General features: G+C 28.6%; 1 protein-coding gene across 1 annotated transcript in view; it reads right to left on the reverse strand.

The window, feature by feature from the left end:
* Positions 1-15443, reverse strand: part of LOC129972095 (TWiK family of potassium channels protein 7-like) — a 51984-nt gene that overhangs the window by 5340 nt on the left and 31201 nt on the right. Inside the window, exon 3 of the mRNA XM_056086076.1 lies at positions 1265-1979. Within this exon, the coding sequence (XP_055942051.1) occupies positions 1265-1979 (715 nt within the window). The remainder of the gene's footprint in view (positions 1-1264; positions 1980-15443) is intronic.

Below are 15443 nucleotides of genomic sequence, written 5' to 3' on the forward strand. Positions count from 1 at the left end.
TAAATTTTGTTATGAAAACATAATTATTTTTGAAGCTGTTTTCTGAAAATAGATAACCAAGAAATCATTGAGTATGAAAGAATAATTGTTTTTCATCCATTTGTGCTTAATTGGATTGCTGCTCTATAATAAGTTTTGGAAAAAAAAAATGAATTGTTCAAAAAATTTGTTTCAAGATTAGAAAAGTAAATAATCTTCTTTCCAAGTCTGTTTCTGTAACTTTATGGGATTTCGTTATTTTTCATAATTGGAATTTACAAATCTAATTTGCTTACGTTATGATTGTTGCATATTTTCACCTATTGGAATTATATTGCATCAAACTCAATATAAAAAATTAGAAATGACAAATTTTTTTTAAAAAAATCAAATTTAAAATCATATTCAGGATTTAATTTGTATACAAAGTTTAGATAAAGTAATAAAAGTGAAGTAACACATGAAACTAAATGGAATATTCTAGTATGGAAATGTTTGAAAAGTTTTAAATGCAAGGAATATAAAATTTGTAAGGTTTATAAAGCAGTATAAATAATATGTCTACCAAAATTTTAAATTTAAAAGTATTTTGTTAAGGGACCATTATGACTAAAATATGCTTAAAAACTTTTCTCAAATTGTAATTTATTTTACAACAAAATAACTGTTGTAATCTTTGGTTTCCTGTATAAAAATGAATTTTTGCAATTACAGTAAATCTTACAGTAAATTTCAATTTTTGTTGACCAGGCTAAATTCTAAGTTTGAAAATAAAAAGAGCAAATTTAAAATATTAGAAATTGCCAGGGCATATCAGCTGGTCACCAAGAGTGGCTAATAACAAATAATAATTTTGAAATAACAATATTTCAAACTGTTTTCATTTGAAATGCTCTTCCATTCTGTCATGAAAAATCTGTTGCCAGGATATGAAAATCCGTCAAAAAACTATATATACATACATATAATTCTTAGAGAATTTTATAATATTTTTAATTTGATCTTTTTATTTTCAAACTTAGAATTTAGCTTGGTCAACATAAGTTGAATTTTTTTGTAAGAAGTTGCCGTTTAATAGTAAGGAATGCAAAAAATTCATTTTTATATAGAAAATAAAAGATTGCAATGATTATTTTGTTGTAAAATAAATTACAATTTGGAAAAATTTTTAAATTAAAGGATTTTTTTAAAAACTTGTTAATTCTTTGTCAAAGGAATTATTTCTCAACCCTAATTCTGAATCTACAGACAAATTAAATTTTTCGAAAAAATCCATGAAATTTACCTGTTTTGTGGCATAAATAGTTGATGGGATCCGAAACTGTAATTCTCATGACCTCTTGAATTCATGATAGTAAAAACTTCTGGTGCTGTAGACAGCACTGTTCCAACTTTTTTCCGCAGCTGCAGAGGTCTGGAATTAACTTTTGATTCTTCCTGCAAGGCATACTTATTTGTAATTATAGGTGCCAGCGGAATATCTTGTGCCTGATTGTGGTAACGAACACTGTGACGATTGACTTTTAAAGGGTAATGGTTTAGAATCACTTCTTCCTTCTGAGGATACACCAATGCTGGTGTGAAAGGTGGCAATGGATCCATTTCCACATGCTTTGGAGTGGATTTACAAGAGCTGATTGTTGGTGAAGAGTTAGTTCTGGCCGTATGGTAAGAACTGCTGGATGGTAACTGCGGCGAATCTGAAGGATCTGTGGAATTTGAGATGGGAGATGGGACGTGGACACTGGCACTTTGCGTGGCTTGTTGCATGATGTGCACTCGATGAGATGAGTTTATGAGTCTGTTCGTGGTTCTCTTGCGATGTTTCTTCGGTCGTACGCAAAAGTAGCAACACACTTTCCAGTAGATGAATTTGAAAGAATGTGCCATGGCGTCTCCAATGTTGGAGAGACAAAGAAGCAGCAGAGGGATGCCTACAATGGCGTAGACTATAGTGACGACTTTACCCCATGGGGTTTTAGGAGCGACGTTTCCATAACCTTAAAAAAGAAAAAGTTGTTAATATAGCAAACAATATAATTTACTAGACACTATATGCAAATAGGCTATGATCACCAGCTCGATGGACATGAATAGTAGCCTTTTTTGATTTTAACGATAACGATTTTTGCAACCATTTAAAACTTTCTATTAATTAATAAGAGTAAAAATATGAATTCCATGGCGATCAATTTTTTGTGGTTATACATTATTATTTCTAAACATGTTTTAAAAGTAGGGTGCATTAATATGGTATTAAATAAAGTATCTATGCATTGTCAAAATTGATAGAAAAATATTAACAGATTAAAAAAATGTATATATTATAGGTAAAAATAATACAATACAATCTGAAAGCGAAATAAAATTTGGAAAATACTATGAAGGAAAAAAATCCTTTTAAAACGACTTAATATATAAATTTCTTAAATATTAAATTGTCAAGAAAAAAAGTTTTTTTACGTCATTTCTTAATTATAATGTTCAAAATATTATGATGCAAGATTACAAAAATAGCTAAAAATATTTAATCAGAAAACAAATGCCTGTTATTACATTTAAAAAAATATCACTTAGAAGATGGCGCCAAATAATATTAAACTGATTAAAACTTACAAAATGAAATTTAAAAAAAATTCTCCATTCCACAAGTTAGAATTAAGATTTTATAAGAATGTATAGCATCTAAATACAGGAATACAATACTGTTTTGTAATTAATGTAGTCAAAGCATCTCTACACTCGGTTTAATTTCTGTAATTAGTTATAACATGCAGTTTTTGTCAAATTTAATTTATTCTATCAGATTGAAATCATTTATGGGTCAGTTTTAAATTAAATTCCAAAATTGTACAGCTTTCTTTTACCATTGATTTAAACCGTTGATCGTGATATAATTTTAGTTTGCTAATTTATATAAAAATATTTCGGAATGGAATTTTTTTGATTTCATATAAAAGCAATCAATTCGACCATTTTTAATCAATAAATTAAAAAAAATCTTTCTATTGAAAGCTTAAAGTCTGTATATTATTTAATGAATCCCAGGTAATTAAATAAAATACATCTTATGATATATTTTTCGGTATGAAATATTATTGCCTAAAAAATCGGAGAATAATTTTTAAAGAATAAGGTCATAAATTGGAGAAAAAGTATTTTAATAGCTAAAATTTAAGTTCAATATAAAGCAAAATTATGGAATAATGTTATTGAATAATAATAAGATTATTGAAATAAAGAAATAACTTAAAATAAATCCTTAACATGATGATTAGGTTTAAAATATGTTGAAATGTGGAGCTAAAGTGACTAGTTTATAAAAATAAAAGTATTTCTTAATGCGCACTGCATAGTGCTGCAAAATACCAAAGGTCTCCACTAATTGCTTTCTTAGATATCATCTCTTTATATGATCATAGTTCAGAATTACGGGTCCCATCTCAACATAGCTTTAAGTTAGTAGGTCTATTTGAATTATTTTGCACTTTTTATTTGCCTATTCCGAATTTGTACTCAAGAAATGTAGTCAGTGGTGGAGTTAGTACTATTTGGTGTGAGTTGGGCCCACTGAACTAATGAGGCACTGCAGACGATTTAAAAAATGTGGTTAGTTTATTTGCCAAATAAATAATTTGGAAAATTCCAGAAAGAAATCATAATATTAATACTCTAGTATTGTTGAAGAGTTTACTATATTATTATATTCACTTGATTATTACATAACAATACAACTTAATTATTATATAATATTTAATATTACCGCACAAATCAGAATAACCGGCAATCGCCGTGGGTCTGTCAGCATCTCATTTAAGATTGGTTTGTCCGTAATTCGAATTCCAGCCAAAGTATTTTATCCAAGAAATGGAATTCTTTTATTTAAATTGTAATCTATTGTTTATGTAAGATCTGAATGGTTCTAGATCTTTCTTAAATATTCAAACTGGGTTGTTCTCGAACATTCTATATATGTATAAAAGCTAAGCCTCCATCAGTGACTGGTAAGTTCTCAGTCTCGTGCTGTTGTGAGTTGCTTCATTCTAATAAATTTAATTGTTTGTTTAAACTAACGGAGTAGTTCTTTACCTCTTCGTGACAATATATATTGATACTGAGTGTCTGATTAGTTACGCCTAATCAAACAATTACAAGTCATAATCGATAAATAAACAAATATATATATAATACAAGAGCCTCATAATGTGTTCTGTCTAAGGATCGCAAACTGCCTAAATCCACACTTCAATCATCTGACCCTGAGTGCGCCAGTGCAAGTAATCAGAATAAAGTTCCTCTCGGTTGTTGAGAGGTGACCGATTATTTTGTAGCATCAAAGGTTTATCGCCAAGGTTCACTGACTTTCTCATATAATCCTTCCTCTCTTCTCTTCTCGTCCTTGGATGAATCAACAATGTCGGGCAAACTTTTATTTTCAGCTGGGGAAACAAGATATTAACTAACAATCAGATTTTCTGAGTTTAAACCTAGATAACTACAAGTATAAATGCAAGAGGTCGAGATGGGATAGAGAGTCAAAAATTTAAACTCTCCAGATTCAATGCCTGATCCTTTACGACTGAAATTAACGATAGCACGAACCAGCAACAACAACAGCAATAAAAAAGGTAAATCATGACTTAACTGCCATTATTTACTGAAACCTTACGGCTATATTCTGCTTACAGTAAAAAATGGGAAGAATCTTTTAGAATGCAGTTTTTAAATATTTATATTTAACTATATATTTTCAACACGAATAATTTATTTTCAAATACAAAAATGTTATTTCGCAGTTGAAGGGAAATTTTCCAAAGAAGGATGGTTGTGTGTGGAGAGACGGAAATTGGGACTGTTTGATTTGAAAAAAAAAAAAAAAATATGCTTCGAGTTTTTCCGATTCTAACTTACACAGTACATTCCAGAGTATCCGGCCTAATATGGCGGAAGGACTAGCCGGATAACGAAAAAAAAAAAAAAAACACCCCGAATTGGCCGGAGTTCTATGAATTCATTTCTTTGCCCACCAATATCAGGAGACAAAAATTTTATACCAAAATTCTCTGTTATAATCCCTATTTTCTTACTTCTTATTGAGTACTAAGTCCTCCATTTACTTCCATGTGAACGCAGCCGTGGCTCGATGAATCATAAAAGCAGTTGCCGGTAACGTGTCGAATTAAAATAGAAAGCTCTGCACTGGTAGTTTATATATGTTTATTTACTGCACTGCACGTTTCAATAATTTTTTTAGAGAAAAAGTAAGTTGAAGGGTATAAACTGTTCACATTGTAACATAAATTCAGTAATGCCCAAACAAAGGAAACATAAACGAAACATTAACGTAAATCGTAGACCTTGTTCTTAAGGAAACTGGCTCAAATTGATTTTATTTTTCACTAATAAATGATTGCATGGATATGAAAAGGTAACCCTAAGATAAGAGCCAAAACTTACAGTTTTTAGGTTTTGAACAAGACCTTAATAAATGACTTAATAGACTCCTTGCCTTCCCCATTTAATTATAATAAAAGAAAATTAAGCCGGATAGTATGGAACCCGGATAGACGCGAACTGGATACTCAGGAGTGTACTGTAAGTATATATTTCATGTTAAGAAATCTTTAAAATAATGGTGTAAAATCAATTAAAGCCAGCAGTAGTTATTTACTATTCCTTTTCAAAGCATTTAGTTGGTATAGCACATGGTTATGCCACTCTTAGATTGTAAATAACTATATTTCAAAATCGAATTCCATTTGATCTTAGTTAACTGTATTAATACCCCATTTGAAATCATCTCTACGGCTATTTTTGTAAGAACTTAGTAATTTTAATTTTATTGGAATTTTATAATTCAATACGTGTGCTCTCATGCTCTTATTTATGACAATGGCAAAAATGATAAGACGTTCTAGTTCACCCAGAACAATTCTGAATGTAAATCTTTATCCCAGCTTAATCCCTTCCTGTTATTTAAAATTCAATGAGTTGACATTTAGAAAGTTTAATCACTTTAGATTGTTACATTAATTCGCAGCGATTTCCGTCTACAGTTCCAATTGGAAGTTCAAATATACTTATACTATAGAATATATTTCCTCGGCTGTTTTAAATTTCTTAAATGTTATTATGTTCATAAAAGACGATGAAAAGTAATTTAATTGGAACACACCGGGATTTTAAATTTTTATCCTTGTTTAACTCTTTCTAATATTTAAAGCTCTCAGAGATGACATTTAGAAAATTTGCTCACTTTGGTTTGATGCATTTAAAGTAGCTATTTTCGTCAATAATTTCGAATTATAATCAAAATAGAATTCTGTCACTGACGATTTCCTCCACTGTTTTATTGCAGGAATTAGTTACTTAGAATATTTAACTATAATTCTATTAATATTTGGACCATAAAAATCGACAAATTAGGTTATAATAATGTAAATGTGATACATGAAATCATTTTAAAAAGAAAGCGCTTCGTGCTCACAGTTGGAGAACAAATATTTAGATTTAAATATCATCAATTAAATATTTCAATAAAGGACTGATAGTCCTTGCGCTGTTTTAACTTAAGTAGCAAAATATGCTATTATATTCTAGTATAGGAAACATTCGATTACAATAACTTTATTTAAAAAGTTTTAAAATAAGAATAATTGATTTTTTTTGTCTAAATGTTGCTTAAAATGAACCACAAACATTAGCCTAAATTGGACTGTTTAAATCTCAGGACTATTGTCCTAAATTATAATAGATCAGAAAGCAGTTTTAATTATTATTTAAATCATAAGTTGAAAATAATCTAAGCCGTAGTTAAAAAAAAGGACTTCAAATGTTGGTTCGAAACGAGCAGAATCTAAGATTATGTGCTTTTGTTTGATGTACGTGTAAACAAGGAAGAAGAGGAACTAATACAGAACATAAAATGTCATACCTGTATACTGGTGTAAATTTGTAAATAAAAAATATTTTTTCTTTTCATTGTGCTGAAAGAAATTAGTGATCCGATTTAGTAAATCAATCTTCTATTCTTGGTAACTAACTTCCTTAAATGGATGATGATATAAACTTTGATTCTTACTTTAAATTATATCTGATAAAAAAGCTGATTACATTTTTTTAAAGTTAAAAAATACTATAAAAATTTAATTTATTTATGTTAAAATTACGCCTTTGTAGAATAAAAAGTTTTCAGGCAATAAAATTCAGAACCCTATTTGGGAAGATATTGATAGAAGACAAAATCTAAAGAAGGTTTGATATCTCTCTATTTTGATCCATAATAATGAATCAAATATAAAATTAAAGAGTGAAGTTTTGAATTATTTTAATTATTTTCCTGTAATTGGTGAAATTATCATTCATAGTGAAAACTTTTCTGGCATGCGACTTCCTTTCGCCCCAAATTTTAATTAGCATATCTGGAACTTGCCTATCAGTATGTATTGAGCTTATTTTACCTTTCAATATTCATTTTTATATCCAGTGTAATTAGAACAATTTTACATGAAATGTTGTTAACGAATATAAAATTTATTAATAGGTGGACATATGTTAGTTGGGTAACATCGTAACTAAATTACTTGTGAAGTATTGATAAGGAAGGAAATATTTCAATAGCAGATTAGAAATACTGTATTCTAAGTTTGCGATTAGAACTAAGCATATCTGGTCCTCATTTGAATGAAATGTATCCAGCGATGATTCATTATTTTTTCCGCGCCCTTGTGACAATGAAGTTGTGTAAGAGCAAAATATTGTCTGTAGCCTCATGAAATGTATTCCGTTGTGCAAGTGCACGAAATTTTTATCTAAAATGCAGAAAGGAAAATGTAGTCTCCAAAAGTGGCATTACAGCAACATTACATGATAAGTGGTGCTAACGAAAAGCGGGAAGTTAAGATCTAACTTTGTACATAAATACACGTGAATTTTAATCAGGATCAGATACAAAAAAAGAGAGTTCATGACTCATCCCACCCCCCACCTCCAAAAAAACTTTATAAATATTTTGTAGTTTGGAAGAATACCTCCCTCTCTTCCCCCCCCCCTAAAAAACCTAAAATGGAAGGCTTAGTTGCATTTGAACAGTTGACTGAGATATAAATGATTGTTTGACAAAATTTTTTTGATTGAAACCTGTTAGGTAAAAGAATTAAATAAATTAACTTATTCTTGTAATCTTTCATTTTGTGGCCTTGTCAAAAAAATTCCATTAATGAATGCTCATCTCAACGTTGGGAACTGTCGTGTAAAATCACTGTTAAGAGCATTAGATCTAATAAATTTTTTACAGTCGAGACAAGAAGGTATGTTATAAAAGAGTATATGTTATATTTTATCACAGAAGTGTTAAGATATTCTTGCTCTCTCCCTCATTGACATCATTACTATCGATTTCTCAAGCGAAATAACAGGCAATATTGGCACTTTTTTTCTACGATATGAACAGCTTGATCAGTTTCTGGCATTAATCCTGGTTTTTTTTTTAATGAACAGGCGAATTTTCCATTTGTTACTATTGCTTTTGAATTTCTCGTATACGTAGTATCGAGAAAGTATAGTAATCGTCAAAAATTTCGAAATCGAGATTTTGACGTTTTAAGTTTCCCTAAGTTCGAAAAACACATTTTTGGAAAATGTCTGCTTATCTCTGACAAAGATAGCTCAAAAATGCTTTGAGCTGGTCTTTGCCTTCAGATTTCTATTAAATTTTGAGTAAAATCTTATCAGAGAAAGTCCGTCTGTTCGAATATAAGTTACCACGATAATTACAAAATGAAAAGAGCAAAATAGATAAAATTCGGTACACAGATCTAATATTTGTAGTGTAGACATCTGTCAAATTTTGGTTCAAATCCAACTAGAGGTTGACTATCTGTCGTTTTGTATTTTAGAAACATATAAACGCAATGACTTAAACATATCTAATTTGTTATGGGATATTGTGACTATAAGTGCAGTTTTTATCAAATTTTAGTTTCGATCGGTTGAAGAAAAAGGGTTTGAAACACAAATTTGATTCTTGGGTACTATTAACACCAAATAACTCTCCAAGAATGACATGATAGATTCAGTAAAAATGTTACATTCATATTTAAAATTAATATTTCGTAAATATTGTATGCCAATGCCATGTAAGACGTTCTCTGACTATTAGAGCGCATGCGAGAAAGTTTTAAGGAGACCACTTCCACTGGCTTATTTTTGAATTTTTCAGTAATATGATACTTTATAACGGGGAACATTCGAAAAGGAGGGAGCACAATTTCGACTAAGTCCAGATATAATTATATTTGGATTATACTTGGTTTCATTGCTATGAAGATACTCAAAATATATGACAAAAACTGAAATACAGATGTGCAATTAGAAAGGTAGCTGCATTAAAGATTTGTGAAAAAAAAGAGCCACTTTGTATATTTCACCATCTTATAATGCGAACTTAATTGTTTAATTGCATAACTTCCAGTAATCAATAATTCATTTTATCAAACTAGTACAAAAAATTATAATTTGCAGCGTGACTCGATGTTTATCTCTGATAGACAAGTTAACTCGTTTCATAAATATAAACGAGTTGATGAATGTAATGCAATTTAGCGATAACATTGTCGACATGTGTTTTTATATGAAAATCTATTTAAATGAAGATTTCATTAAGTGAGAAATAATCATGTGAATAATCAACAAAAATTCTTTAAAAACATAAAGTAATCTTAAAAAAAACATGAAAACAAAAGTTACTAATTTTCAATTTCAAAGGTAAAAAAAAAAAAAAACAGTTAAATAAAAAAAGATTTTTTTTTCCTTCAAAATCTCAAAATACTTATTAAATCGGTTTAAATTGATAACATATTTTTAGCTAGCTAATTCTTTTGAAAGGAAAGAAAGTATTTTTGACAAAGCTGTTGACAGAACTTTTGTGTCGGAAAAAAAAAATCCCGTACATCCGGCGTGATTTCTAATTATTCTTGAGTAATAATGCAAATAGGAAACATTGTTTGTCAAACTGTGACATTTAAAGGAGCGAATCTTTTTTTTTTTTTCTAAATGTAATTACAAGAATGTTTTTAAAACTTACTTGGTTGAGTAGCTGAGCGTATTTCCTATACTGTCCGCCTGAATTCTCCAAATTTAGACAAGTGTGTCAAAAGTGAAGTGCCGGTGATTAAAATAAGGGGAGAAGATCGGCCAAGATGAACACAGAAAGGAAGTACGGCATTGAGAGGATATGTTTAAAATCGAATTATCTCCACTAATGGGTACAATCAACTTTTGAATTTCAAGCTATTGTTTTGACATTTTCACTTTAATTGTCTTTAAAAGATTAAAATATAGCACTTAAAAAGCTGAAAATGATTAAAATATAGCACTTAAAAAGCTGAAAATGATTAAAATATAGCACTTAAAAAGCTGAAAATGATTAAAATAAAAATAATATTAATCTGTATGTATGTATGTATGTATGTATGTATTCATTCCTACTAAATAATAGGGCCGAATACAAAAAACTCTTTGCACACCTTTCATTTAAAACAAGAGAAAGAATACTGTCACCTTTTGAAAGCTAGAAGTAATTAAATATTTTATTAACTAGAAATAAATCAATTTTGCCATTTATCAGTAGTAACTTCGAAGCAAATTATTCCCTAAGAAATATTTTTATGTCATCTTAAAATTCAAAAATTCTTTTTTCCTTTTTTTTCATTCTAAATACCTTTTTAATTCAATTTCATTTTCTTGTAATTTTTTCTTCGATTATTATTGAATTTTATTAATAATTTAATAACGAACTGAAAAAGATTCAGACGATTTTGAAAAAAGGAAATGTAGATATTCTGTTGCTAGGCCACAGTAAGTCTTTAAACTACTGTACCTTTATTTTGTGATATTTGTTTTTTCTTTAAAGATTTTAGTAACAAATTGTTGTTTCTAAGAGTTCTAAAGTTTGTTTATTAAAAATAAAATTGCTGACGATAGAAAGAACTTGTTTTCTGTAATATTTTATAAAAAAAAACAACTTTTAATTAAAAACAAATAATTTGTAAAAGCTTTTGTTTATAGATTTTCTTAATATTATGTCGATTGCTAATAGAAATTATTATCTTTTTACATACGACGCATAAATAAAAGTTTGCTCACAAATGTTGAAGTATAAGCAAGATTTGACTGAAGTTTTTGAGGCAATTAATTAAACGTAAATAATTTTCGTTGATAAAAGAACATGAAAATTTCAGGCGGCGTTGAATATCACATCTGATTTATTATATGTGCTTGTTTTAAATATTTTTATTATTATTAATTTTTTCAGTTAAATTAAAATTTGAAAATATACAAATTAACAAGCATTTGATTTTTCAACTATAGACTCATGTTGTGATTTTTGATTTTTATTCTGAAACATAACATTTTTGTAGAAAAATTTTATTTTGTAATTTATAAATAAATTATAAAGTGATAGCAAAAATGTGATTTTCTAAAATTTATTCATATGCATTGTTTTTGAAAATTGAACACGTTTCCGCTTAATGTTGTTTATACTTCGATAGGGAAAAAAGTCATATCTTTTTAAAAAGTAAAATGATTTTTATTATAATTTGCTGTATCATATTTTTAATACTTGAACAATACATAAAAGGCTATGAATAAAATTATGTGAAGAAATAAGACTTAATATATTTAATCAAGAATGCAATGTATTTATCTGATGAGATAGCTTAAACAATTTTTGAAAATGAGTCCAATCAAGTTTTTTCCATGGAATATTTTTTTACATTCATTTAAGAATGTAAAATAAATCTAGAGAAAATGTTAAAAAAAATCCAGGATTATTCTTGTTGCTGCTAAAGTATGAATTCCGTTTTGCCTCTTTCCTGATAGCTATTTTTGGTGAAAAGAAAGGTAAAAAGTAAATTTCTGCTGTATCAAAAAACCATGTCTGTAAATATTTTGTGCTGTAGTAACATATTAACACATAATTATTAAATATAATTTCAGTCCATTTAAATAAAGGAGACCTTCAAATTGCCGAATTTAAATAAACTGACATTTATATAAAAATTGTTACAAATTAAATTAAGGGACAAAATAGCTAAATGTATGATGATACTTTTTCAAAATTCAGCTCATTGACAGAAAAACCATTGTCCTTTTTAATATCTTTTCACTTTTTAATACACCAAATTCGCAGAGAGGAGAATGGCAATAGGCAAAATATTTTACCTTGCCATATTGGGAGATCTCCCTATTTTAAACATCTTTGAGTTAGAAAAATTAATTTTTGGATTTGTGTTCATCTGTATACATCGAACATGTAAACAAAATCCCAAATTCTAGAAGGTAGTGAGCTAAGTAAATGAAATTTTGCATGCCACCTTTAGTCGAAAGTCAAAGATAAGTCTCAAATTTTAGCAAAAATTCGGCACTGAGAAGATTGTTTGTCTATAAATGTGTATACGAATACAAAAAAAACCCAAAGTGGTGTTTTAATAAAACAAAACATGTAGCTTTTGCATGAAATTTACATATATGTATAAAATTTTAATCCAGATCGCACCACTGCAGACTGAATATCTGTTGATATATATATATGTAAACACAGGAAGTGTGGAATGCAAAGAATGAGGAAAATAAAATTTGACATTGGAAATCGTAGATATTCATCAAATGTGGTAAAAAATTTGTCAAAGAGCAATCTGGTTATCTATTTGTTTATCCAAGTGCTTGTGGGCATAACGATTCAAAACCACAACAACTAGTTGAATGGTATGCTATCCTTAGATTAAAAACTGTAGATCTGCGTAAGATGTACCAAATTCATCCATGGACAAAGATATTTTCTGAAAATGCGCATTTGCTTTTCTTAACCACATGACGATGATCCGCACAAAATGCACAACATTACGTAAGTATATGTAAAAGTGGGATGAGGGGGGGGGGGTAGAAGAACACAGGATTTTTACATGAAATTTATATTATAAAAGCATTTAAGATCGATCATTTTTTAATTTTGAAAAGTTTTACAAACACATACAAAAATCTATATGGACGAAATTGAATGTGAAATCTCCGTGGAAAATAATGTGCGAACTGAATCACGTCACACACTGGTGGAGATATACCTTGAAAAGCTTAAAAGTTTAACTCCCACATCATTATCCAGATCATATTGTAGAATTCCGAAGCTATTTAAGGAAATATTTAGAAGTTATTGAGTAAACATTAAAGCAATTTGATTTCAAGAATTAGATAAATATCCTCATTTTAGATTTTTTTTTTCTTTTTGAATCCAAAACAAGTATTTTTCGAATTTTGCTTTCAGACATACATGTGAACACGATGACTTAAAAACGCAGAGAGCTGGGTGGATGAAATTGGGTACGAGACCTTTACGTTCTGTATTGTAAATTTGCGTTTGATTTTGAACTACATCTTTTGAAGAGGAGAAACATTTCTTTTCCAAAATATGTTCATACTCGAATTTCATCTTTTCATGATTTAGCAAATAAGGTTTTCCAATACGAATAATTTTTTTAACATACATGTTGAATGCAAATAATTATACATTTTAAATTATTATGTTAATTTTTCTTAGGCATTTTCATTTATTGCGCATATATTTATTTAAGTTTGTTTTTATCCAGTATGAATATCAAATACATTAATTTCATTTGCCTAAAATTATAACTATTTTAATGTGAAAATCAGAAGAAAAAAGAGTAATCAAACTGATGTATTGTAAATAGATAATGTTCTGAAATTTTAATTTTATTTCAGAATTAAATCTTTCAATAATAGTTTCCGAAATTATTTTGGAAAGTGACAGATTTATGAATTAGAGAGAGCTACGGCAAATCGTTTTTGGTTCAAATCCTTTTGAATAATTTTAGATGATTTTTGTTATAAGCAGTCGGATGTTTACATATACGATTTTATATACGTACGGATGTTTACATATACATGCAGAATACATAAACGCGATTATTTTTTTCACAATTTATCATATTATGGAAATTAATTTATTCAAAGCTGTCCGGCTTGCTAAAACACTTCAATTCATTCGAAAATTGGAATTAAAATATTTAATAGTTGTAAAACAAATGTTTAATAAACAAACAAACAGTAAATAATTTTTATATATGAAAAGAAAATAGTTAAGATTAACTATTTTTTAATAATTTGAAAGCAAGAATTTGAATAAATAAAGAAATAATTTTAATAAATAAAGAATATATACTATATATTGCTTGCAATAATTGTTCAGTAATTCAAAATAAGTAGAAAAAAGCACATATAACTCACTCAGAGTACAAAGTATAAATGTATTTAATTTACAAAAACAATTCAGATTTTTTTCTCTTTTTAAAATTTTTTGAAAATTTAACTGTATTAAACATTTAACCCTCTATTACGATTTTCTTTCCCTCTTTTACAATAATAAGCCCAAGGGAAATTAAAATAATGGCACACACACACACACACACACACACACACACACACACACACACACACACACACACACACACACACACACACACACACACACACACACACACACACACACACACACACACACACACACACACACACACACACACACACACACACACACACACACACAATTACCGTTTCTTCGAGAGAACCCTAAAATATGCTGTAAGTGACGAGAAAATGTTAAAAAGAGAATATAATAATGTTAATTCATTTAATATACTTATTTTAAAATATGTTAATTAGAAATTGAAAATTAAAGGGATGAAAAAAAAACTCGAATAACCAAAAAAAGAAAAAAAAATCCGAATTAGTTACATTTAACTGCACTATATATGTGTTAAAAACATAGGAATATAAATGACAACAATTTTCATATTCCACTAGCTGGTACCCGATGCGTTGCTGCCTTAGAAGAAATAATTTTGAAAATATCGTTTGAAATTTAAAATAGCTATCTTGTTTAATTAACAATGATATTAATTTTCTTGTCGACAATGAAATCGAATGATATATAAAGGAGAAGTATAAATAATATTTATTCTAATTTTTAACTTTATTATTCAAGTGTACTTTAGAATAGACAATATTTTTTTTTTCCATTTTCAGGAAAAACAAATAAATTTCTTGGCTGTCTAACTAGTGAGCATTCAACATACAATTGGCCATGTGAAAAACAGGGATTTTTTAGGTTCAAAGCAATAAGTTGTAAAAATTTTATAGCAATCGGATGCACAGAACGGCAGTGCATAAAATACGAACAAAGAAAAATTCATTTTTATATATTAGAAGATTACAAAAGTATTAATACAGTGCTCCTTACGAATAATATACAAAAACTCTTACCTTGTATCAATTATGCCATAGACGCGAAATAATTTTTAATTTCCACCCGGAGAGCTTTTGCAGTGCGCGCAATGTCACTGAAATGGTTCAACTCGTCAGAGATATCCGACTGATCGTGCTCTGCA

The sequence above is a fragment of the Argiope bruennichi genome, chromosome 6 (assembly GCF_947563725.1).
Source record: "Argiope bruennichi chromosome 6, qqArgBrue1.1, whole genome shotgun sequence".
NCBI classification, from domain to species: Eukaryota; Metazoa; Arthropoda; class Arachnida; order Araneae; family Araneidae; genus Argiope; species Argiope bruennichi.